The 27,586-nt window shown below is 40.0% G+C and overlaps 1 protein-coding gene across 1 annotated transcript; it reads right to left on the bottom strand.

The window, feature by feature from the left end:
- Window positions 1–26: 26 nt before the first annotated feature.
- slc13a3 (solute carrier family 13 member 3) lies at window positions 27–27,586 on the bottom strand. Its single transcript, XM_088937087.1, has 13 exons — window positions 27,331–27,586; window positions 19,253–19,518; window positions 16,808–16,971; window positions 15,328–15,391; window positions 14,453–14,632; window positions 12,631–12,756; window positions 10,357–10,449; window positions 9,163–9,267; window positions 8,807–8,904; window positions 6,760–6,872; window positions 5,433–5,594; window positions 4,045–4,182; window positions 27–3,162 (listed from the first exon to the last, which is right to left on the bottom strand). The coding sequence occupies exons 1-13, from the start codon at window positions 27,439–27,441 to the stop codon at window positions 2,980–2,982; spliced, it is 1,803 nt and encodes a 600-aa protein (XP_088793213.1). The 5' UTR covers window positions 27,442–27,586; the 3' UTR covers window positions 27–2,979.

Genomic DNA, 27,586 nt, shown 5'->3' with positions numbered 1-27,586 from the left:
ACTCTGAATAATTTCTATATATTTATTTTGTGCAGTGAAGTAGCTCTACAAAAGCATCAAATACCTCTCAGTTGGTGCTCGGCCAGATACTTACAGTACAAGGAGCTTTGAAATATGTTCCATCAAGGCATAGCATGTACAGGAATTAGCATTTATTAAGGAGTCTTCACAAAGAATTTAATGTTGCACAACACTCTTATCATGTTAGCTCTTCCAAAAAGAGGCATGATGCATCTCAAAAACACACAACTGGCTACAGTATGTCTCAATCAATGTTTTGGAGCCGACACTTAAATGTACTGTTAATGCTTCTCATAATACTAGGCCTCATCAGTCATCGCTAAGCAGCAGTTATTTCCCTTTGTTGCTTGTGTGCATGTTTATGATGTTGTATTTTGTGATGGATATGTGTAGCAGACTGGACATTTGGAGAAGATACCAATCTCTCAGCAGCTGTTCAAGGTCCACAGTTGGACACAGGGTCTAATCTAACATCTCTCAGGCACTCCTACAAATGCCCATACCAGCAACAAACAAGTCTACCAGCTGAAACAGGCAGCCCTTCAACAGAGGAAGACTTGAAAACTGCTACTGGTATCCATGACATTCTCCCCCTCCAAATTCCACCAGCCTCAGAGACCGACAGGCGTTAGTCTCAGACAGTCTCCCCACTTGCTAATTTTACAGTAGTACAGTGGTTAGATTTGTTGCCTCACAATTCTGGGGCCCTGGGTTCAATTCCAGACCTAGGGTGCTGTCTGTGTGGGGTTTGTATGTTCTCCCTGTGTTCATGTGGGTTTCCTCCAGGTGCTCCAATTTGCTCCCACAGTCCAAAAACATACTGGGAGGAAAATGGGCTTCTTGGGAAATTGGCCCAGGAGTGATTGTGTGCATGCCTGTGTCAGTGTGTGCCCTATGATTGAATGGAGTCCCATCCATGGTGTACACGCCTTGCACCCATACTTCCTGGAGATAGGCTCCCTATGACCCAGAATTTGAAGAAACAGTTATAAAGTGAATGGGTGTTATAGCTGTCCCTGGATTGGACTGGTGTCCCATTAAGAGTATATGCTACAATATGCTGGAATAATGGATGTTATAGTTGTTTGTACTGTTTTACCTACTTATTTCTACATTTATCAACATTTTGTGGTATTTTTATATTTTTCTCTTCCAGTAATCATTCTTTAATCTGCAACACACTATTGACAAATATAGGTCTCCAAGCACCCAATACACACAGCTCACACAGAGGAAAATCCTCTAAGCCAAATAGTCAGCCCTTATCGCATAGGATGCATTAATGCTGTCAGGGGAATGATGTCAGTGTATCAGCCTTATTTTACACGATTACACCTGTTACAGATGCTCTGAAAATCTCCACCAGTTTATCTGGCCTGTTAAAAAAAGTTATGAATTTCCCATTTAAGGACACATTAGGATGTCTTGACTGTATAAACTCATGGGTTTCCTTTTTTCAATGGGTAATCCCATTTAGTGGAGATCTGGACCCAGATTACCTGAAGCAATCTGTTGGTTTGGTGCAAACGTGTCTCCCATTAATCTCATGAATGTTTCTAATATTGATTCCCCCAAAGATTATTATTGTTTTCACACAAGTGTCAGTTACATTACTCTTGAATTTGACATATTGTACATAAACATACCAGTAAACAAAAAATCAGAAGGCACAGGGGGATATAAAGAGAACAAATAAAATATAGCAATTATCAATAAACATTCTTATTACCAAAAATATTAATTGCTTCATGTATTACCTGATTGTGTGTTATGTGAAATATCTATGAGCATTTTCATCCAGTAGCATTATCTATACATTAATCTTAGAAAGTACTTTATTCTTTCAAAGATGTTTATTGATGGCAAGCAATGAAGCTTGGCCATATTTTTAAGTCCACACAGGCAGAAACTCTTATTCAGAGTATTCAGAAGCCCTGATTTATTTACACTTTTTTACACATTGGTCAAGAGAGAACCATCTTGAGATATGTTCATCTTGTGCACTATTTGCATCTACAGCTACTCAAACAGTCCACTTCTGCAGTAATCACAGATTTAAAAATCAGTTTCCTCCCTTCAGTCAATGCTGCATAACATGAGGTTATCAAAGTAATTAAAATAAGTTATCCTTTATGCTTTAATTTTTAATTTTGAAAAAAGATGAAATTACAAGGGTGTATAAATAAATTAAAGCAGGGATATATATTACTTGGAGAAATACATTTGCACAATCAATGTATTGACTTCAGAACTGCTGATTTGTCCTAACAGTTTCCAGTTGCTAGTGTTTGTGTATGTATTGTCTTTTGACTAGTAGTGTAGTGTTGCATTACAACCTGAGTATTTCCAAAGCCCAACACATTTACATTCAAATAGCATTTGGAAAATCAATAATGAAATACCAATATAAAAGGGTAGAAACCACACACAGGAGGCTTCTTAAGTTTTAAGGTGGGTACCAAAGTTCCTATCATTCATTTCAAAATGACATTGAATGTCATTTTGACCATCACAGTCAATAGCAGTAAATAGCAGTAAATGAACTTATTTAATGCTAAACACAAAGGGAAGACATGGAGATCATAGCTCAAGGTAGCCTTACACAACTAATGACACTAAAATTATTTACAAGAAAAAACATAAAATCTTTCTGCAATTAAGTGAGGTTAGGTTATGGTTTTCAGTTTCCAAGCTACATAAGTGTAACACAAATACTAACAACATTTCTGTTGGGATTTTTTTAAGCACACATAAGAGCACACTTAACATTTGTCACAGAACGTATCATTAATCCCAATCCCCTATAAACACATCTTAATACATTAAATACATCAAGTGTTCTTGTTTTGGTCCAAAAGCAAAAGCCTTCTTCTTACACTGTGATCTATATTTTAAATAATCATTAAAATACACATTCAGATTTGCTTATTGATTCTGTTTCCTGTTACGCTGTGCTGATTACAAGGTGGCATTGAGGGGTGCTGCTGTGCTGTTGAGCAGACCTGGAAGTACAGTGGTCACATTGGTGGAGCGTGCCCAAGACGGGTATGTGTGCAGATCAAAGACATATAGTCCCCACGTGTTCATAGCAAGAGACAGAGAAAGAACCCCCAAGATGTTCATCACAACCCCAGTTTTCACCTGCAAGACAAGGGACAGCGTTACTGAATGTCAGCTATACCTGTCTTTTTTACCCATCAAGATTTAGATTTTTTGCTGGCTTTGGATAAATGAGCCACCAGCCACAGGGGCATGTTGCCAGTTGTATTCCTTTCTCTATCTTCCCACTTTGGAAACACCAGTTGTTGATCAGCTAATTTTTGCTACCACAGCCTCTTTACCAGTTTGCAAGGGGCGAAGACCATGCTTTCTCTCTTCCAAAATGCTCCCTGTGCTTGCTTACTAGAGCAAACACAAAGACCTTCCGTGTGGTTCTCCAGAAAGTTCACAGCAAATGGACTTTGTTACAGATGTTCAGGAGGAAGGTCATATCCTAATCTCTTCTATTTCATAAATACATTAATCTCGCCTCCTGAGTCATCCTTCACTCATCTGTCTCACCTCTCCACCACCCAATCTACTGTACACCCCTGAAGCACCTCCCTGGCTCATTCCTCACAAAAGTGAAGGAGGATTTGGTCTACCTCACCTTAACAGTCAGGCTGCTAGGAGAGACAATGTTTGATATATTTTGCCTCCACTGTACTGTATATCACACTTATTAGGATCTGACTGAACTACAGAAACCAAATAATTATCTGGTAACTGCGCAGAAAAATCATAGCTTTCAACAGAAAAACAATGTCAAAAGCTCACGTTTTGCGATGCAAATAAATTTGTCTTGGCCTTACAGCCATGTCTAAAATTAAGAGATGTAAAATACTAATCAGGGTTGTGTCTCTCTTAAGAGCTCTCTCTTAAGAGCTTGTGAGTAGGATAAAAAAAAGAAACTCAAAGCATTAGGTCACTAATACAGTCTTTTCGGCAGGAGAGATGCATATCAGAACATGGAAGGAAACTCACCATATCTTTGACCTGGAGATGGCCAGATGCAAACGCAATGGAATTTGGTGGTGTGGAGACAGGCAGCATGAATGCATAGGAACAGCCTATAGTCCCTGGTATCATAAGATACAGGGGGTTCACTTGCAGACGCATTGCCTGTGGTGAAGAAAAACTGGTGTCAAACAGGTGTTTGCCTGTTTTAGAATATACCGCTAGTTTAGTCAAAAATAAAATGAGAAGATGTTTCAGCGCCAACCCAGTTCCCAGACATTAACAGCAAGTAAGCAATAATTAAAAACATATATAGTTTCAGCATGTGGTCCTTGACACTATGTGGGCAACCATTTGATAATGTTCTTTCATTGCTTTGCTTTAGCTCAGGTCTGACGCAAGTTTCCAAACTCCATCCTCCGGCTCACAGTAAAGTAATTAAAGCTCAGTTACTGATTACTTTGACTAAGAACAGCCTGCTGTACTTTTGTAACTGTGTGACTAAAGCAAGCAAATTAAAAGAATTCAAAACATGCAACCTTACTGAATGAATCTGAAGACAGCACTGGGCAAAACTTAAAAAGACGCACTTCTTTTGAAAGAGAAAAGTGTCAGAAAAGGAGAAGTGGAAGCTGAGGTTTTCTTGAAATCTGGTGTAAACACTTCATACAATTACCACAACATCCCCTCAAAATTTTAAATATCTGAACAAAAGGGATTTAGGTATTTTTATGGACTCTTCAATGTGCTCATTCAAACAATGTGAGAAAGCAATAAAAAAGACCAACATACAGTAGTTTAGGATATAATGTGAGATGTGTTGATTTGTCAAGGGAAATGAATTTAAAGTCAAGGGAAGTTATAATTCTACAACATACTGATAAGACTTAATTTATAATACAGTGTACAGTTTTGGTTGCCACATTACGAAAAAGACATCGCAGCTCTATAATTAGTTCAAATGTAGAAGGAGGACAATAAAGTTTAATTCCTGGCCTTAAAGGACTGTCTTCAACAGACAGGTTAAAATAACTAAAGTTCTTTTAAAGCAAGGACATACAGGGGTAAATCAGAAAAAAAATATAAAATAGTGAAAAATATTGATAAAATCAACAAGGAGGACTACTTCAACACTAACAGGGAATGGTAAATACAAGGGGAAGAGACAGAGCTCATTTAGGACACGCGTCTGCCAGCTGATCCTGTTTGGCCAGGTACGCCTCTCTGTAACCAATACTTGCATACCTGACACAGCAGCACCCAGGTTTGCTGTTTTCTTATTCTCTTATTCTCGCTCTCTGAGACTACCAGTCTGTCAGCAGTCCTCAAGACTCGTACAGGGCCGGGCTTTTGAGCCACATTGGTGTCTTCTTAACAGAGCAAGCTTTCATTGCATTATAAGTAGGTTAACTCACCAGCTCAGCTAGAACAGGCAGGAAAATAATAGTAGTGGCTGTGTTGCTCGCAAATTCTGTGAAGGACGCGACGACCACTGTAATGAGGAGAACAGCCACACCGGGAGGCACGCTCTCCAGGGGCTGCAGACGGCTGCCGATCCACATGGACAAACCCGACTCCTGAGCCAAAGAAAGACCATGGGAAGAAATAGTCAGACGATACAGAGCAATGCAGAGACAAAACACCAGGCACAAAATGCAGGCAGCCCAACAGTATCAGCCAGTGTGTCAGTGAAAGGTGATACTTATATGAGACATGAAGGAAATAATTTGGGGGCATGGAAGTAAAGGGGGACAAACGGACAGTTCCACTGTTTGTTTCTGAAAACAAAATATATTAATAAACCACCTGTGTTCAATTTGTACACAGGTTTAAAATCTGCAGACGAAAATAAGGCTTTTAATGAGTGCAGGACATTAGAAATTGACATGAATATTTACCACTGGGACCTTTGTTTCTACCATTTTTATACTATGTCTTTAGTTTACTTGGTCCTTTTTTTTCTCTATTTTGAATATGGCTGGCTCTGCTTCTCTATGATGTACCATGATTTCACTGTGCTGTAATGTCCTTTTGATTTTGCTTTTACCATTGTAAAAACCTGAGAGAATTTTCCCTCAGGCTGGAAAGCCAATTGATAAATCAGCCATCCACAGGCTAATTTGATAAAGAGAATAATCTCTATAACAACTTTTCCTGCTCTGTTGGTGTCTGTAAAATAACACTAGATTTTTCTAATGAAATATTATTATATATGTTTCTTATTATTTTTTATAAATGCCTCAGTTGAAACCTTACAAGTGCTTCAACCAGGAGATAGCCCAGTCAGGTGTGCAGTTTGAACCCTATAGTCTACAGTAGATATCCCCAGTTTGAGGTTGGACTATTAATTAGCCATCTGTGATCCACACTGCACAACGGGCTGAGCACCCAGAGCAGAGCAGCCTGGACCTGGCCTGATAACTCCTGTGACACTCCGGGCACCTGTCAGGTTGCAGTGCAAAAGTGATAACTGCATCAGTCCTGCTAACGATGCTAACTCTGCTGTGGGCACTGTAGGGCTTCCTATGAGCATAGGATTTGTGAAGCTCTGAGAGCTTCAGAGTGAAGTGTGCTTTATCCTTATTCCTCCTATGTTTGTTCAAGTGGTGGAGCCAGGGTCCAGATATTAACAATCCAAGTTTTAGGGAAACAACTCCCTGGAAAGTCAATTGTGGCATTCCTTTCTAATGACTTAAAATCATCAAGAAGCATTTCTACTGTAAATACCCAAAAGCACAATACCTCACATCCCTTAGCCATTGCAAAACCTCCTCCGAGCAGCAGGATAATATTCCAAGGAACAGTTTCTTGAGCCTTTTTCCATGACACCAGAGGCATATTTTGAGTGTTCTGTGCTGTGATAAAAATGATTTAAAAATATTTTAGAAAGTCCTTTTCAATTCCATTCCAGTTCAGGAACTGTAGAAATATTCACAAACAAAAGGACAGAAGGACATAATCTCTATTTAAGTTGAACTAGGAGAAACACAAAAGTTAAAAACAGAGACATTAACCTAGAGGGTCATCACTGCGATCAGACATGTCATCTAATAACTCTCGTCTCAAAACGTGTGTTTTTTTAAAACAATATCATTATTGGTTTCTCTATGATGTGAAAATATGAACTATGTACAAACTACAACAAAAAAGAAAACAACAATAAAAAGGAAGAATGTGATGACATATCCAGACAGTTTGCATATTTACAAATAGCTCAGTGATTCAAAACACAAGTCGCATAAGTGTTTGTTTTTTAACATAAATACAAATTGTATACAAGGCTTAAATGTATTGCCTTTCATAAAGTACAGTAGTTCCCCTAATTTAAGCCTTTACTCCCCTTTTCACTAGATGTTACCCCTATGATTCTCTAGAAAATTTAGAAATGAATCCCATATCTCTCTGAAGTCCCCCATTTTTTATTTTAGGAGATAAGTAATCTTTTCAGATGCAAGGCATGAAGTCGTCCCCTTCAACCACTGTGACACACAAGGACTTTCTTCCTGTCTCCAAACACAGGCCATCACCCGTTTTGCTTCTAAAAAGCAATCTTAACATTGTCTCAAGTGGGCATAACAGAACAAAAAAAGTCAAATGTAAGCAATTGCCGTAATGTTTTAAAAGGAAAACAATGAACGGAAATGCAAACAAAATCTGTACTGGACAAAGGGGATGTTTGATTTTCAAGAAAGAGCAGCAATCACAGGAACAAAAATAAAGATGCTCATGACTTAATGGTTTACAGAGATTTAGCTTTTATAACCTCTGTGTCTAAAATGTAACAGGAGGACATTATCACAAGCAATTATCCCTCCTGGGTCCTTTATGCACTGGGAGGGGACAGTGGTTTACAAAGTTCAGGGGAGTCCTGCTGGGTAGCAGGCCTTTTAATTTGTAACTGGAGAAAAGCAGCAACAGGGGGACTGGAAAACTTTCATCCTTCAGCTTAGGCAATCAGTTCACTGACACAATTAGTTTAATCAAGTAATTAAGACTGGAAGTCAACCTTTTCTGTTCTTTCTTTTTGGTTTCTAATACCTGAAGGAGTTCTCCTCCAAGAGCTGAAGATACCCACACCTGATTAAAGAGTTGGGGTCAATCAGAACCCCAAACCTGTCAACAGCAAAATGCTGGACAGTTTCTTTTCCAGGAAAAGAACCCCCACTGCCTGAAATTTGTTTTGCCCAGCCATTAGGTCAAACAGAACTTGCAGCACTAGACAGCCAAGGTGGAGCATAAGCTTTTTGGAAAGATTACTGTAATCCCATAAGCAAAGGGTCTTTCTCTGAACTCCGCAGGGCATTTATTACACTCCTTAAAATTCTTCAAATCATTAAGATTACATCACATTAACAGGCAAAGACGGGGATAACAGAGTTTATTATCGCTAAAAATGAATTGCAGCTGCTTAGTATTTCTAAGTATTTACATTACATTATTTGGTAATACAAAAATAGTAGTAATGTTTTGTTCTGAACTTCACTTTTTGGTGGAATGTTTTTGCACTGCTCTTTGTGTTTTAGACTATAACTTTGGATAACCAAGCCATAGAGGAAGGGATACTAACCTGGTAAATTCTGTAGTGGCAGACTAAATACATTTTCAATCTCTAAATGCTTCACCTGCACTACATCATCCTACGGTCTAATGTTCCATGTATATTGGGTATATATGTCAAAACAATAGTAGCTGACAGCTGAGATATTCAGCAGCTCTCTGTATAGAGCTGACTATTAGTCCATGTGAAGCTGACTCACCAGAGAGTCGTACTGTAAATGTGGAAACTTACCTCTAAAATCAAACCACCAGTTCAGAGATGGCTTCTGGGAGGGGAAGAAGAAAAGTATAGACACTATGGAGACTCCAGTAACAGCATCTGAGACGTAGCTGTAACGATATAACCAAGACACTCAGTCGGCCAGGTTTAGGAATTCTGGATGTGACTGTAGTATGTGTCACATTCAAACTCATATGCACTGAAGCCATTTGTAAAGGATATGCTTGCTTTACGGTCAATCATATAATAATCACTATACGTTCTGGTTAGTTCCCAGACAAGTAACAAGTCAGTTCTTGTCACTCTTTATTCTCTGAGGCTAGAGTTCTTCCAGGTGGCAGAATCATTGCTTCATGAAGACTTCTTACCCTTTGCTAAAAAGCTGAGCCCAGCCAGGGAAGAATTTGGGATCTCTTGTGAAAAGAAGGATGGCAAACAAAAAGAAAAAAAATCCAATTGCTCCTTCAGCAAACCTGCAAGCAGATAAATAAGAATCATTACGTAAAGTTCAGGAGACCATGGAAGAGTTATGGTGAGGTCTATGATAGGATCTGTGATAGCGTTGTTGTAGTAGTTGCTCAACAATTTTGTACCGAGGAAAGTAATCTTTAAGCAGTGCATTGTAATAGTTTTACTTCCACGACGTTGCTTAGTCACTGCAGAGTCACACTGAGGATTCAGTATGGTTACCGAGGTTAATAAAACTAGGAGGAACCAGCCACCCTGACGCACGACAGAAAAAACCTGTTGACCACACTTTGACATCGGATTCTAAAACAAATGATCATGAAATCATTAAGAAATGCAAGATTAGCCAACTGAGATGACACATCTATTTCCTAGCTATGGTGTAGCTACATATTAAAAGTACAACAAGAAAGTGTCAAACATTGTTCCAAATGAGGTCCATTGATCACTTTAATTGGATTTCTAACTTGATTAGTCCTTTGAAACCTTTTTTTCTGCTCTCTGCTCGCTTATTAAGGTGCCTTAATACCAGTGATGTGTAGACACAGGCAGGAATGATACGGTATCAAATCCTCCCACCAGAGCCCCTCTGTGTTCTGCACAGGTTCTACTACAGTAGGGTCTCAACATCTGTGAATTTAACGTGCAAATTTATTCATGATTCAGTTTGGCATTGATGAATTGATGAAGAGCAGAGAGGGATGAAACCAAGCCAAAGGTTGTTAAGACCAATTTTCAGATTAACCACACAACAGCCTAGGATCATGAGTAAGTGAGTAGGCCTCTTCTTTCCCCTTGTCCAGGTAATTACTACGCAGCATCCCTATCTTGGCGTAAGGTGAAATATACAACAATAAGGCAATCTAATGCCAGATCAGGCTATCTTGTCTCTTTCAGACTAGTCGTTTTCTAGCAGCTCACAGTGACCTCAAGAACCTTTGATTTCACTCACATACTGCTTTGTTAAGAATGATCAATGTATGAAATGAAAATCACAACTGAATCTATAATTAAAAGCAGCCTCCAGCGATAACAATAACCCCTACATTACACAGACGAGCATATAGGATAATTTGATTGACGATGCTCCATACTTGACAGGTCCCAGTTTTTTGTAGTCTTCTTCAATGACTGCTCTGGCTTTGGTTTCTGCCTGTGCCCTGAAATCTTTCTTCTGCAGGCACAACCTTTAAAGAAAAGAAAGCAATGAGTTGCTGTCGCAGCATGCTCTGGTCTGGCTCTATGACAATTCATTTTGTGAAAAAGGGCTCTCAGGAGTAGAACATGGCCGGTGGATTCTGAAGGCCACCCAGCTAGGCTGGGACTGAAACAAGGGCAGGCATGACAATCGCCACAAAATAAATACTAGGACACCGAATCCCTGAAATAACAGAATTGGTGACAGTGCAGTAAAAGAAAACAGACTCTGCTGTCATGCTGGACAGCAAATTCAGCATCAAGGATCCACTGAAGCATCATAGCAGCAACATTGATCCACCAAAGGAAACCTATCAAGCAATAACATTCTCTCACTCACTAGACAGTTAGAAGTTACATGGACAAGAAACAATGGACAAGGCCAAATAACATTTTCTGTTTCTGCTCTTTTCTTCCTTTCCAGTAGTGGACCCTGGGTGAGTTCAGGGTTTCACACCTGAGCCACATCAAGAATGAAAGGAAGGAAGTGTCTGAAATCAGCAAAACAAGAGCTCGGAGTGACCCTGTCATCAATGCCTCCCCAAATTCAGTGACTCTGCATGTCCAGAAGAGGCTCACTCTTGTCACTACAAATCTGAAATGTTTCTTAGGTGGAAAAATAAATCTCTATTCAATGAGGTGATTCACAGAATGCACCGAGCTATTAAGAAATAACATCTAGACTATTTCATTGTTGATAGTAAAATGCTTACACAAGGAAAGAATACCACATATTTTTTTTCATTTTCATTCTTGCATTGTTCAGTTTCTTTCACTATAAAATGATATTAATTATTAAATGGTGCACTAGGAAACAATGTGGGAGTAGGTTACTCTTGTACAGTGTAAATGTATTATATTTAGATCTGTGTATTTTGGGAAAGTCTAAATAATTGATACAATGTTGAAGTAGGAACCTTATAAAATGTCATGGTGGTATGCCTCTAAATAGTTTACTGCTTCAGCTTTATGCACCGAGCAAGTATGATAAGCCCATAAGAAACTCCCCCAATTTCCATGCTTTTTCACCATGGTATACATTCGTCAGAAAAGCCAGCCTGGAACAGACTAACAAAGATCCATCTTGAATGGAGAGCTAAGAAGCAATTTAATAGTAATGTTTCAGGTAATACAATTCAGGAGGTATTAATTCCACCACGTGGAATACCCCTAACCTTTTCTGTTACAAGTACTGTACATTCAGGTTGTACCTGGAATCTATTTTTCTGTTTTTAGAATGGTATTTGACAGAACATTTTTGGTTACATGTAGCTGATGTGCTGTGTAATGTATCTGAAATCTAGACTCCTCCTATTCATTGACTTTTCCCAGATTTCAGACAATCTTCTGGAATAACACTTTTTGACAAACCTCAATGCAACCATGAAACACTTTGTGCAGGGCTGGGTGGAGACTGACATTTTTTTAATCATGTTTTGTAAAGTTCATAGACGCAGGGTTTTATTTTTAAAGGAGTAGTTAGACACATTATTCAAGAGGAATGACAATATCTGTCTTTACAGAAGCTCTTATTCATTTATTCAAATTTTATCTCAGCAAAGGAAGCCCTTTCTGCCTTTGCTGTCATCTCCTTCTTTTTTGTCATATTTGTATCTGTATTTTTGCTTCTGTTTTTTCTTCTTTGTTTCATTATCCGTCCAACCATTTTCTAGCCAATTCGGGGTCACAGGGGAGCCAAATCCTATCCCAACAAATAGCAGGTGCAAGGCAGGGTATACACCCTGGGCAGAACGTCATGGATTCCACCTCTGGGCAGGATGTCATGAATACAGCACTTGTAACAGAAAAGGTTAGGGGAAATTCCCATCCTGAAATGCTGAAATATCCTGGATTACGTGTGGTGTAATAAATACCTCCTCAATTGCATTAACTGAAAAAATCCTATTAGCAGGGCGTACAGAGACACACATATACTCACACAAGGGACATTTTCACAGAAGCCAGACCTACCATTACGTCTTTGGGCAGTGGGAGCAAAACCAACTGGTGAAACCCACACTAACACAAGGAGTACATAAAAACTCTACGAAGATACTGTAGCTCCCCAGGTCTGGAATTGATCTGTAGCTCCCCGGCTTTATTTCATTATATGTTTATGAATTTTTTTAGTGATGTATTGTAAAAAAACGAGTGTCGCCTTCCTCTCCTACCTTGTGTTGAGTCCCCCGTACAGGAAGGAAATCCATAACCAGCCCAGGAAGAGGAAGAGCAGCATGAGGGGGCACGAGAACACGAACCAGGAGCCAAAGTTGATGACGTCACAGTCTGGGAAGAAACTAAGAGGTGACATCTTTGGGGTCACTGCGGAATACCAGCACCACATGTCCAGGCCAAACTGTCACCAGATGGGAATTAGATATTGTCACCGTCTCTCGTAATCAGAGACGAGCTTCTACCAATTCCAGAAGGTGTAGACTTCATATCTAATTTTCCCATCTGCCCTCTCAATCACTAACACACCTCACAGCTGCAGACCACTTAAAAACCATTTACCTCAGTGCTTAGTATTGGGTTTCCCTGTCGAGCCTCTCATCTACGCCTTCGAAGCAACTTCCTCAACCTCTCTCTTGTCATTCTGGTTACTTGGACTTGCTTTCGACCATGATTCTGGTTGTCGTTTCTCGGATAAGTACGCCTGGCTTCCTCTATTCTTGCTTTCTGAACTCACATCGACTACTGCATAGGGTCCTAAACATGACCTTCTCTGGCTTACGCCGCCTTAACAGATATCGTCTGTCCCCAGAATTTTACTCAGGTGTTTTGTACAGTATAATGAATAAGGTTCAAACACAGAGACACATACCTGCGCTGTTAGCTATAAATTAATAATGTTCTTGTTGGGTCTCGATTTTCATTTTGGAATCAATGGCTGACTTTTACATCTTCACAAGTTTGTGCCTAGCAGTCATCAAAGAATGCTACTTCCCTCATTCCAGCACAAGCAGGTACTTTCTTCTGAAATGTGCAGCGTCAGACTTTTCTTCCATTCTCATTACTGTGCGAGCCTCATGGGGCCCACAGCAGAGTAAGCAGATGCCACTCTGAGAACACTGCAAGCTCACAGGTTCCCAGGGAGGAGTAGGGGGTCTATGTCACACGATATTCTCGACAACACACAACAACAGGAGTACTGAAACACTTATGTGCCACCACTTGCAATGTGTGCTGTTGGCCAAGAATGTGTTTTCCATCATAAGCATAGCAGAATGACTCAACAGCGTTGGGACTGATACAGCCAAGGTGGGAGGAATGAATAATTCGGGAATGTTATTCATGTTGACATGAGCACGTAGCTCAATTAACATTGTTCTCCAAACACAGAAACATCACTGGTTCACTGTCTTTTACAGAGCTTAGAGTTTAGGGTGTAGGTTTTCCATGTGAAAAAATTACCAATTTTATTCTGTGTGGATACAAGAAATCACTGCCCAGTTCAGTGTATTTTTCAAACAAATCTATTTTGAAGCCAAGAGGGAAGTCACCATCATTCTTGGTATCCTCAGCTTTTAATTTACAGTATATTTCAAGTGCTTTTGTACCTCAGACACAGCATGAACAGCATCCTGTGTCATAATAAATGTGGAGCAATCAAAAAGGACACACTTGGTACAAATATATTTACAGGTATAATACTTCCGGGGCACTAATCAGCTCAAGAAAGATTCAGCAGTTGCAGCAGGTGCTTTATCTTTGTGAACAAGCAGGAAGTAAGCCCAAATGACATCCACAATTCCTTTCCTATAAAGTTGACACTTTGCCAGTTATTTAGCCACAGGTATGGGTAGAATGTGGCATGGAACCCAAGTTTCATTCTTGCACATAGAACAAGAAACAACAGGAGATGCCTTGTGCTTATGAGGTCACTGCGTCAGAAAGTCTAGACTGAAACTGGGGAAGAAAGTGCTTCCGCAGAGCAGAGAAACCAACGTTGCTATCTCCACAACTGGTGAAATTTAAAGTTAGTCTGTTTACCTTTTTAGCTGCCCAACAAGAATGAGGTTTGGTGACGTGCCTGTCAGAGTAGCAGTCCCCCCAATACTGGCAGCATAGGGGATGGAGATGAGAAAGCCTTTCCAGACTTTCTTTTGGTACTCAGATTCTTTTCTGATTTCTGAAGCAGATCGCGTATCACACGCTTCTGACAAATCTGCCCTGCAGAAACAACAGTGGCAGACAAGGTATAAGGAATAAAGCACAGTAATCAAAAAAAAGGAAAAAAAACTTACTTTTTAAAAGGGTTGGCTTTGCAGTTCAGAGTCAAGGTTGGTAAATGATCTGTGTCATATCGTATGCTTCTGTGTACCATGACAGACCGTGGTAGATCATCTATCATACAGAACACCCAGTAAAGACATGAACCTTTACTTACCAGTGTTTACCACTGTAACTTTCATTCTTTTTAGCATGCTTTTACAAGATTTCTGCTATGTCTTTGCTATGATTTAACTCTGCTCCTCTGCATTTAACTCTACTTTTACCATAATAAACATGTGCAATGCTAGGTTTTCAGCAGCACTTATATCCATTTGCAAAACAGAGATTGGTGCTGCTGAGGAATGAAAAATAAAATCACTCACACATTGCTACACTGATTTGCATATCATCTCACATTTTGATACCTTACTCGGGACACATACTGTATATAGAGCGAAAGCTTTCAGAGTTTTTGTTGGTGGTTCCGGGCTTAAGATCAAAATGTTTTAATGGAATCTGAACAAAAAACCAATCTCAATTAACCAACAATGGGAAAAATGAGAAACAAATTCAGCAGAATATAATCCAAAGAATTAGGGCTGAAAACATCTATGACTCTTGTTTGCTCACATTGGAGAATTTGCTTTTCTTACCTTTCCTCTCCTGTCAATATTTGTTTTTCTGATGCCAAAACCTGTAGCTTCATTTGTGATGCACCTATGGGCAGATAAAAAATAGTCTGAGAAAGGTCATCAAGGGGCTGTGTTGTTCTAACTCTGTCTAGCTCACTCTCCAGCCACATATGTGAAAAAAGCAAAATACGTATTTATGTATTTCAAAACATTTCTGACATTTGCATAATTACAATTTCAGAAGAGTATTCAAACAATCTCAGGTCTCTAGAGGCCTGCTATGGCCAGTTTTCTGTTCAATGCAATGAATACCCCTCTCATTTGCTTTAGAAAATTCTGCTTAAGTATAAACTGTTGTTTCAGTTTATAATTAAAAATGTGCTAAATGATTGTTTTGGGGGGACAAACACAAATTCAGAGCAAGTTTCAAAAGTTTTCCACAATAGTATGTTTTTAGCGTTTGAGTATATAGGTGACACTGGAAACACAATGGTGTCCAGTGATTATGTCCTGGTTTATATATTAAATTTCAACATGAACTCTGAGTTTTGCACTTTAGACTTCCATGTCAATAAGCACAAACCTTTTTTAGATTTTACATTTGTCTAAAACAGGTTTTGTGAACTTGTGAATACTTTAATCATGGATTAATGCAGAGATGGAAAAATTCTCTGCTGACAAAATAATATTTAACAGGGTCACAATGCTTGTGAGTTGGCACTGTTGTGGTCACAATGAACTCTTTAAGGAATGCGGTCTGTGCTAGAAGTGTAACTTTTCAGAACCAGAAAAAGATTTTCAAAGAAGAAAGCCATTCACATTGTCATTGGAGCTATATGTGCATAATCCACATTTTCTGAAATTACAGTACCAAAAGTGAAAAAGCTTGTTTTATTTTATTTTTACACACTCTATTGGAAAGGTTCATTACTAAAAAAGGGCAAATCTGTACCTTATGTTACTACAGTAAAAGAAGGGAAAAGAGGCATATTTCTGAAACATTCATCACATATTTTCCTTCATAAATTATAATAAGCTAATTATATGAAGCTACTTAAGATACTAAGCTACTTAAATAGCTGTGTGTATTAATAAAAGACACACACAAACAAAAGGCATGGCTCAAGGAGGTGAAAAGGCCCATTGGGAGAATGGCAACAGTAAAGTCCCATGAATAATTCATTCAGACAGAAACAGTCATTTCTAAACCTAAATCATGGAGTTAAGATTTCAAATCATGATATGTATCGTTGATAACATAAGTATTTTTTTCTGCTCTGGGGAGAGACTGCTGCTGTGTGTACCCTCAGCCCATAGATTTCTGTAAAGTTAAATATGCCTCAGAGTGATACATGAGAGTGTGGCCAATCTAACATGTTGAGCATGAGACAGTGAAAGAGATCACATACTGGCAGACTTAACGCGCAATGATTAATTTGGGCTGCTCTCAAAGAGTGAAATCGAAATGAATAGAGCACCCATTTGAATAAAATTGTCTTACTCTCTGCATCGTCCTTTAAGTGACACTTCTCCTTCAGCGTTTCCAGGTCTCCGAACAGGCTCTGCAGGATGGCGTTGCCGATGGGCAGCATCATGGCAGTGGTGGCAGTGTTACTGAGCCACATGGAGAGGAACGCCGACGTTATCATCATTCCCATGATCAGCCTGGGAGAAAGTCGAGGAAGGCACTGTCATGATCGTCATCCCTCCTCTTAAGGGCACTATGACCCTTTCAGATTTTAGTTGATTACGTGCCCCTGCCCCCTGTTTTGTCTGTGATTATTTAAGCCTGGCGCTCTCACTATTCCTGGCTCAGCATTGGGAGATGGATGCCCGTGACCCAGTCATGTAGGCGTAGGCTTCATCACGGCGTCCTGACCATCTGAGTCCGGGGATTGGAGCGCCTGGCCTCGTCACCCTGGTTTTTAATCCCTGTTCCAGATTCCGTTCCGGATTTTAACCTTGCTTTTCTTGAATGAATCTCCCAGTTCCTAGACTCTGGACTGCGCCCCAGATTTCCCCCTAGGACTGTCTGGATCTGTTTGCCCTTGCCACGCCCCCAGAGCACCGGATCACCGTCGTCACGCTCCCCTGACTGTCAACCCTTCCTGATCCTCTATGTCTTTTCCCTGTTGTCCTTCTCCACTTACTTCAGGATTATACTGTCTGCATAGGGTCCTGAACTACGTTTCACAGGAGCCTGGACCTGCTCCTGTTACAGACACAGAGGAGACAAGACAAAGGAAGAGCAAAGAGGAGTTGCTACTCTCCCAGTACAGCTTGGCACAAGCCTTCTCTTCACACTTGAGCAGAGAACTCCTATCCCCTAAGACAGCAGAGCACTGGCACCTGTAACACCCGCATTCTAGCACCATGTTGTTAAGATACCAGACAGCAGGAATACGATTTAGTAAGCTAAAAGGTACATGATACTAAACAAAACTCATCACCACCTTCCACACTCCCAGAAGACAGTCACTGAATATCAATTCTTGCTTTCAAAAAAGAGCTCAAAAAATAAAATGCAGCAGATCCATAGGCTGCCCTGGTCCTCAATGCCGATTTCCGCCTGTTTTAGAGGTACCTTTCAATTAGCACCTAATTAAGACTGGGAAAATGGGGGATTTCGCTTCTCATCTGCCTAATGAGTTCACTTAAGTCACTAAGATCTGCAATTAAAACCCTGATGCAAAATGCAGCACTTAAGGACTGAAGATGCCCACGGCTTGGTGTGCATGCATACAACACACACCCAAAAGAAGACTCTGGATGGAAGGGAGGCACCAGTATTTCTGTCACTGCTCATCATAGTGGGCTGTATGGAAAACTCATTGGAGCCTATTTTTGGAACCTAAAGGCTCAATGAATGATTTGGAGTGACAGGAGCTCAATCGTCCGCTGCTAATCTTTTAGGAATCATTACTGGGTTCGAAAAGCGAAAAGCGGAGCCCAACTCTGCATGATTCCCCTTTGTGATGACAACAGAGCAATAAGCAAGCATGGGTATTACAGGGGATCGAGCTGTTTTTTCTCCCTCTCTTCCTCTATTATGAGGAAGGCCTGCGTGGCTTTGTTAAGCAACACAGCGGTGACATAACTGGAATTCCAGGACACTGGGTCGGGGAAGTTGTAAAACTTTGGAAAGAAATAATAACGATAAAAGAGTTTCACTGACCCACAAGTTGATGTAGCACCTAAAAGGAATTCTTTCTACACCATCAGATAGATCATCAGGATTTATTTTCAGTCATTCAGTTCAAAACAGTTACCAGAAACACTGATTTACTGTATGAAAAGCATCCAAGGACTGAGCAATCTAATGCCATATACCATAACACGTTTGGCCACTGGATTGTTGAGTGTAACTTCATTAATCACATAATTTTCACAAACTATTTTTGTAAATGCAAATGTGCTGTTTAGATCATGATAATAAATGCATACTCACTGTATCAGAGAATATAAGTGTGATTTAGTCATACGAGACTGATAGAACCGCCAAGCTATTCTGTGACATGTTATGCAGTAGTTGATGCATATTTTAACTCTGAAGTTATTCAATCTGATTTTTGTAATCCCTAAATGAACGATCAGGCATTCGTGTTCCACAGACATATATTCTATGACGTTGTTGCTTGTTATGCATGTTTTAATGATATCAATAAATTGAATATTGTATATTTAGAATCCGTGTGTGAGACTATAAATTATGTTTGATTGATTCCTAAAAGTCTTCAAGTACTCTTCCCGTTTACTGTTTTCTGATCGTTATAGCAAAGTAAAACCGCCAATCTCCTAAACCACGGTTGGTTTCTACACCTCGGTGGCGGACAAAGTGGCAGCCCTCCTTCATATAAAGCTTTGGAATCTTTTAGGAAGGGCAGCTTTCTCAAAACGTAAGAAAGGAATCCCGAAATAAACGACTGATTTCTGACAGTCCTCTCACCAGGCTGGCTTGACTCCCACCAGCATTAGGACCCTCAGCGCGATCCTGCGGTGCAGGTTCCATTCTTCAATGGCTGATGCCATCACCAGCCCACTGAGGAAGAGGAAGTTGGTGTCAACAAAGTACTGCTGGCAGACCTTGCTGGAGGGCAGAATCCCGAGCAGGGGGAACAGACAGACAGGGAGCATGGCGGTGACGGCCAGTGGCAGGGTCTCCGTGCACCAGAACACAGCCATCAGCAGCACGACGTACAGGCACTTTCCTTCCTGAAAGAAAGGAGGAGGAGCACATCACCACTTTTCTAATCCACATGCTAAACAGCACCTGATGCTGAAGAAATATTGTCACGTTCGTAGACCCCTCCTCTTAAGGACTCTCCAGCCCTTCCTTGTTTTACACTCATCTCCCGCACCTGCTCCCTGTTCCAGCCCCCTTTCAGTTCTCCTTAAAAGCCAGGCGCTCACTTTATTCAGGGCTCTGCTCTGGTATCCTCACCAGGCGAGTCCGGGACCTGGAAGCGCCTGGTCCTGTTAAGGTTTTATTTTCTGTTCCTGTTCCTGTTCCCCACCGGTTCCGATCCGGTTCCCATTTTAAAATCGTCAGTCTTGGATGGACCGCCCGGTTCTGGACTTTTGCCTCCGTTTGGATTCCCCCTTGGACTTTCTTCTGGACTCTTTGCTTCGGCCACACCTCCCCCGAACACCAGCGCACCATGGACACGCCCCCTGTTTTCATTCCCGACTCCCGCATGCTTTTTTCCCCGTGTTCTCTTCACTTTTCCCTGGATCGGGTCGTCCTCATAGGGTCCGGATAGAACTGCCCGTTACAGACATGTGACATACAGCGCGTCTTCCCTTCAAGAACCACCACTAGACGTGAAGCTTATTTTAGCTCATAAAATAAACTTTATTTTGAAATTCTGATGGTTTCTGTTTTGATCTTGGTAGTACTCTTTAATACGATATTCAAGTGCAGTTACAGCACTAAAGTGAGAGTTTCAGAAGCATTCTCAAATTCATCAATTTAGATGTTTTTAGCCGGTGTGACGTTTCTAACCATTTCCAAAGCTAAGTACTTCACCAGAAAAATCTGGCTGCCATGCTCAAGGGTAGACCATTAGTGCCTCTCCTGAGACCTACTTCCAGTTACAAGTCCAGAGCCCTAATCTCTGCTTTCAATTTATAAATCATTACTCCAGATAAATAGAGCTTTTTTGATAGATTCACACTTTTACAACAGACTCATTTAAGCATGTTTTATTTTTTAATCTAATTATTGTTTCAAGATGACAGTTGGATATACTGTGTGTTTGGCATCGCCAAGATTTCATGTGCAATCTTGTACATCTTACAAACTTTAGAGACCTTTGGTCACATAAAAAAGTATTTTTTGCATTTTTTTGTAATGAAGTAGCCTAGTATGTCTTTCAAATAGATTCACAAAGATTGATACATCCTATAGGCACAAAAGAGAAGAAAGATTTTAGACTATTTTGTACCTGATTTTCAAACTGTGGGGTGTGTCATTGCAAACAAGGCAAACTTTGTTACACGACCCATTTTTGTTATACTTAAAATGTATAGGTATAATCTGAAAATCACAATTCTAAATACCAGAAAGTAATATTGCATCTCACTAACCTTTTCAAATATGAAAACAACTCAAATATTCCTCACATTTCAGTTGAAGGGAAATCCACACTATTATGATCCAAGATGTAAAAATTTGCAATGTTCAGTTAAGCTGAGAAATATTATTGCACAACCTAGTGGTGAGTATTTTATAGATTTAGTTTCACGATACAACACAACACCCATAAAGGGTTGATGAGAAATGTTTGTGCTCCATTGCATTTCCACAGCAAGCTAAAGTTACTAATACAAGTACAGAGACTTTCATAATATTGTCTTCTGAAATACATATATTTTACAATGATGTTTAAATGTTTGGACACTCATACAGACCAAGAAAATGTGCATGTTAAGTTCTGCAGCTATACAGAAATTTATGGCAAAGTATACTTTTTCAAGTATAACATAACATCGTACAAAAAACAATTTTACCTTAATAATTTTCAGATTAAAATGGCCAGTTGCTTACTTGTAAATTGTTTTTAAAAATGATGACATTTACCTGGGAGCATTAAATATTACCAAATCAAATAAAGACCTAATTTTGTTCTTTAATATTAGATTTTAATGAACAAAAGACTGACTCATAGCACTGTGGCCCTGGGTTCAATTCCAGACGTGGGGATCTATCTGCGTGGAGTTTGCTCTGGTCTTGTCCCACTGTCCACAGGCACATTGGTAGTAGCATTGGCTTCTGGTAAAATCGGTATAGGCTGGGATAGGTTCTAACTCCCCCATAACCCTGAGCTGGATAAAGCAATTAGAAAATGGATGGAAGTAAAAAAAACACTAAACTAAAAAAACCTGAAAAATCAAATAGAATTGAATGCCACTCAGCAACATTTAGCTTTTTTAAAATAATTTCTTCTGTTTAAAAAAACTACAAAGTTCTGCTTAGCAGGAAAAGTGCCTTTACCAATTCTGGGTCTCAGCTCTTTCTCTGACCAAATTATTATGTAATGTTATATCTTTATTTCACTCCTTTGTCTACAGTGAAACTTCAATGTAAGCCTAGTGACCAAACTATAATTTTAAATGTATATTTGTTCACAATTGCATCTGGATGGTTAGGTGCGTGGATAATGTTGGAACAAAAAAATACGAGGCCTGTTCAAGCATTGCTGGCACAGATCAAAATCCAGACTGGCCCAGCCTAAATCCAAAATCTAGGATCACATGTCTCAAACATGGCCTGTAACCAGGGACTCTCTCCATGAGGGTGTGTCAAATAGCATCAACAAGGTGACAGATTCCTATATTGTGAATCTCTCCTCTCCTGATGAAGAGCAGGGGACATGACTAGCAATGGAGAAAACAGTGGTTTGATCTTAGAGCTGTGATAGCCGTTGAAAAAACACTACAGTGACTTAACTAGGCTATTTTGGTAATATTCTATACTGAGTGCCTGGTTATTGGCTGGGCAAACCAGGGACATGATCAGATACAGAGAATGTAGCTAGAGAGTTTTTCTTTACTTAATCAGACATTGCAGGGCTCGCTATTTGCAGGATCTCCAGAGTCCTCTGCAAAATAAAGTCACAGTTCAGCTCTTCTTTGGCATACAGGGAATTTTTGTCAAACAAAAACTAGACTGAATATGATATTTTTTCTTAAATGTGTCATTTAGGCCAATATTGTGAAACAACAAATAGGCTTTAGTTAGAGCACTAGTATGCCTATTCAGTTTCATGCACTGTAAGAGTAACAAAGATTGAAAGTGGCAACAGTTATGACTCACTTGCATTTAATACTATTTTGTATGTCAGTGGCATAAAAAATAACCACAAATATGTAATACCGCGCTATCTACTGACTGTATCTGTATTACTGAATGGAATAATCTACATTAGTTTGATGTCCTGAAGCAAATCATTTTTATTTTAGTAGTCAAAAGAACCGAGGAAAACAGCAGGAGATGACACCACAGGTGAAGTATAGAACTTCCACGTGTCAACAAAAACATCAGGAAATTCAACACAGCAATGTGCTGTGCTTTCCAAGAACAGAACTGAGAGCTTGGTAGGTTTCATGCTGTAGCGTTTCGCGTACCAGCAAAAAAATGAACTTTCCCCACTGCCTGAGACCGCCCTCATCTACCCAGTCTCACAGATGGACTCACTTCCTCCTGTGTAAATGTATTTCCTTGACTGGAATTTGTCCAGCACTGGATTTTTTACTACAGGATGTGATTGCTGCCACAAAGGCCACTCACTAATTACAAAATGGGAAGTGACCAACATGAGCTTTCATTGAGCAGATTAAGCATTTTGTCTGTCATTTAGATGCAAAGCATACTGAAAAAAGTTTTACAATTAGTTTGCAGAATAACTATACCCAATATTTACTTCGGAAAACCATATCAAGAGGAAAAACTAAAAAACAATGGAAGGAATCTGTTTCCCACAATGATCACCCATGATGCATTTTCATAACTTTGAAAACTCTATAGCTCTTTTTGCAATCTTTTTGTTTCAGTTCTTGTTCTGCTGTTGTGAACTGTGGTTTTAAAGTTATCTAATTCTTACCAGATCAGCACTAATGGAGCTACTGAATAAACGTGCCTGCTGGCTTCCAATATATATAAGATAAGAAACGACTTATTGCTAAAATATTATGGAGGATAAAACAGGTCTAATTATTTTACATTAGGACAAAAGAAAGGTCAGGCGTCAAAGGTGGACACATTATGATTTCTTCAACCCTGTTTTTGACATCATCACAACTACAAACTGCCAGCAGTTTTGACAGCTTCCAAGTGTGAGAACAGACGTTTGTCCCACCAATGTTGGGATTTGAACACGGGCTCCGAGCGCTAACAGTGCCACTCTCTAGAACAGTGCTTTCCACTTCTCATCATGGTGACCCCTCCACACCTGTTGGAGCTTTAACTGTTGTATTTTGTAAGGGAAATACAAATCCCAAGCTTGTGACTAGAAACAAAATGCAAACATTCCAATGAAGCAACTTCTGAGATCAAGTTAGGCTTCAGTTATCTGATGAAAGTGAAAACCAACAAGTATATGGATCACCAAGACAGGATTGGGAACTGCTGCTATAGACAATGGATAAACCCGTCGCACCACAAGACCAGGTGTTCTGCTGCAACAGAAGTTTACGTTGTCGAGATTTCGGAGCAAGGTGACATCACTTCTGGAAGCGGCTCAGTGCATGAGCCCTCTTACACAAGAATTCACGGTCCTCTTAAGTTTCACAATGTCTCAGAAAAGGAATAATTGTGAAACGTAGGTTCAGTGTTAATCAGTATAGCATTTCCCAAGAAAGCAGCAGCGTGAATTATAAGGTAAAATGGAAGAGAGAACACAGAACTTCTTACACTGCAGTATCTCAGGTAGAAATTACATCCACCAAGTTTGGAATTAGCCAACCAAGCATCAGCAGTTTGTGGCGTGACAAATACATCAACAGGAGAACAAGGCTGCAGCCAGTAGTGTTCCGGTTGCAGCTGGTCCTAATTAATCCCTTATTACCCAATTTCCCTCACACACCCCTTCCTTCACTATTTAAACCCTCAGTTCACCCAGTAACATCACTCCGTATTAGGAATCTATCCACCACCTGAGCTTACAATGTCCTCAAACCTCTGGCTATCAACATACAGACCTTTCTAGCTCAGGCCCTTTTGACTGCTCTTTCGTCTCGCCCCTTTTTGGAATTGTTTGCCACAAGTAGGCCATCTGGATTTAAACAGGATGCCCACTTTGGCATCATTTTACTGGGCTGTCAATAAATGAACCTGCCAAGTCTGACACACGTTTAGCCAAACCCAACCCATCGGACTACCTTCCTTACAATACAAGAAAGAAATGAATACAGCAAACCAGATAGAATTCAAAGCTAGAGTGTTCTCAAGGGAGCAAGTTTAAGACTTGCTTTGAAAAGGCTGACTTGCAAAATCTGATATCAGCTGTGGGGTCCTTCAGCAAACTGTGTCTGCAAGGTTTCATTCCAGCTCAGTTCTTTAAATCAGTATGTTATTGGCTTAATTAGAACACTTTGACAACTTTTCTTAGATCTTTGGGAGCTCCTGCTTTATAGAGACCTAAAACCATGTGTTACGGATGTTCGAAGGGGCATGCCGTGGAATGGCCAGGAGAGCAGTAGAGACCCTATGCGTAGCGGTAAAAGGGGGCAACACGGAGGTTAGCCCAGGCTTAGGGGGTAAGAGGATGTCGGTATAGAAACCTATGCCCATGGACGTGGGGCGAGCTGGTGCTAGGTGGGTCTAACAACATCTGTACCCTCAATACCGAGCCAGGAGCAGAGCAGACACAGGATGTACAGTAAATAGGCTACACAACAAGACACACCGGAAAGACATGAATAATCACAGGGAACTAGGAACAGGACAGAAGTAGAGCGCCCTCTAGGTGTACAGGGCATGACACCATGCAGACTCACACTGGCCCAATGTGACCAGGACTGGACTGTTCTATTCAACAACCACAAAGCGACAGAGGAGAATGGCCTCCTGGTGTTCAGAGCTTCGTTCTGGAAATAAAATGAAAGGAACCCAAAATCCCCAAAAGTCACAAAGCATGTACAGCATAAATATTTGGGAAGTTAATTGTACACAGATGTAGCCAAACCATTGAGGCCCAATAGTTTGATTTTTTTTTCTAATATACACAGTGAGTCAGTGCAAGTGAGACTGCAACAGGTGATATTCTTTTTAATTTCAGTTAAGTTGAAAACAGCTGAGCTCTGAACGTGCTGCAACCTGCTTAGGAGGCACTTGGATGCACCAGCAAGCACTGCATGACAATAATCAGGCCTAGAAAAGACAAAGCCTGCATTAGCATTTGTGGATGGGATTGGGAGAGATGTGAGTGGATACCAGCAATGTTTAAAGATGATAAAGAGACACTTTCACAACAACAACATGAAGACAACACCAAGATTCCCGATCTGAGTACCTGGATGGATTCCAGATCTATCAATAGGCAAACTAAGGTTGACACACTTACAAAGCTGATAAAGAGAGTCAATCAGCATACCACAAGTCTTATCAGAGCTTAGATGTAAAAGGTTTTCTTGCCTCCATTTTTAAACGTCATCTGAGCAGTGTGACAAGGCTGATGCTGCTTGATTAATGTAAACCACAAACCTGGGAGACATCAACATGAAAACAGATGTGGCAAATGATCCCAAACCTCTGAAGAACCTGAGACAATTTCTATCACACACAGATCCTTGCAACCTGTAAAGAGCCAATCTGAGGCAGGTTGGATCATGATGAAACACGCCAGGTTTCCCATCAATTGACGTAGTGATCAATGATAGAAGCAGCTTGATTTGTCAGCACAAAAGTGCAGTCAAGAAGTCCTTGCGGTTGATACAGTACATGAGCCCTCTTTCACTAACTGTATCAACGCTGTAATAAAACCGACTGTAAAAAGAAAATTGTTTGTTTCAGGTGTGTACTGGTTTCCAAGGAAATTATTTTTTTAAAAATCCTCCCAAGTTCTGCAAATGCTCCGGTATGGTGGCAATGTGTTCTGTCAGCCACACGCTCACCTTGAAAACATCTTCCCACAGGTCTTTACCGTCCTGTGACGTTTCACGATTTTTCGTTAATCAAGCTGAACAGGAATGTCCATCTCATGCAGGAAGGGACCCACAGAGCAGCAGCCGCCTGGGTGATGTGTGGCTGTTATTCTGCACCTGCTGCCCCACTGCACAGCAGAGCAGACGGACAAGTTAGACATCGCGTCACCACTGGAATTTAATGAAAGCAGCACAAACGCACGGCAAACTCAGTATTACTTTCTACAGTGTGCATTTTTAGCAATACGGTGCAAATTTCTTATAGCATGCTATTGTTACTTCAGCCTTTTTGTATTTACTGTTTGAAAAGCAAATTAATTCATATGTTGCTCTCTTGAACAGGACTTTCGGGTAGTTTTTTTTCTCGTCTTCGTGAATAACGAATAGCAAGTTTTTTAGATTTCATTACGAAGATCATTTGTTCACCGGAGTATTAATTTTTAATTCCATTTTATCATGTATTTTAAAATATTCTTAAAAACAGTTAATGAAAGTGTTTTCTGGATGCATTTATATCCATATTCCACTAAATATTTTAATATAGTGGAAAGTAATATTGAGTTTATAATGCATTACTATTAATTAATTATAACCTTCATAATCGATCAGAAAATCATTTTCTTTTAAGACACGGAAAGACCGTTTAGGAGTATTAACCCCGCTGTCTTGATTAAATCCCACTTTTTCACAATGTACAGTGGACTAAATTTCCCCCAATATGCAGTATCACTAGTTTATATGATTTATTAATACATAATTAGTTTTAAAAAATACGAACACATTTGTAAAGTGTTACAACTCAGACTGAACCTCAACGTTTTTAAAAGGAAAACTGAAACAGAGGATACGAAAAAATATTTAAAAAGCAAAATGAGAACCTACCCTTGCTGGGAGCGCAAACATTAAAGGCAGGAGGGCTACTGGTGTAAGAATTAATATTAGCTGTCTCTTGACGCACCAGATTTTCTTCGCGAACACCAAAATCGCTTCCATGTCTAATCTGGAACTTTTTCCCCTTTCTTGGCAAGTTGTTCAGAAGCGAGGCGAGTCTATGAAGGATGTTGAAGTGCGGTTAAAGTTAGAAGAAGTTCCGCTGCCTTTTCAAGCTTTCTTACATTATTTTCTCTCGGGGGGGGAG

Source organism: Atractosteus spatula, chromosome 19 (assembly GCF_055471065.1).
Source record: "Atractosteus spatula isolate fAtrSpa1 chromosome 19, fAtrSpa1.hap1, whole genome shotgun sequence".
Taxonomy (NCBI): domain Eukaryota; kingdom Metazoa; phylum Chordata; class Actinopteri; order Semionotiformes; family Lepisosteidae; genus Atractosteus; species Atractosteus spatula.
The sequence above is the reverse complement of the archived record's forward strand: the minus strand, read 5'-3'. Positions and strand labels throughout refer to the sequence as shown.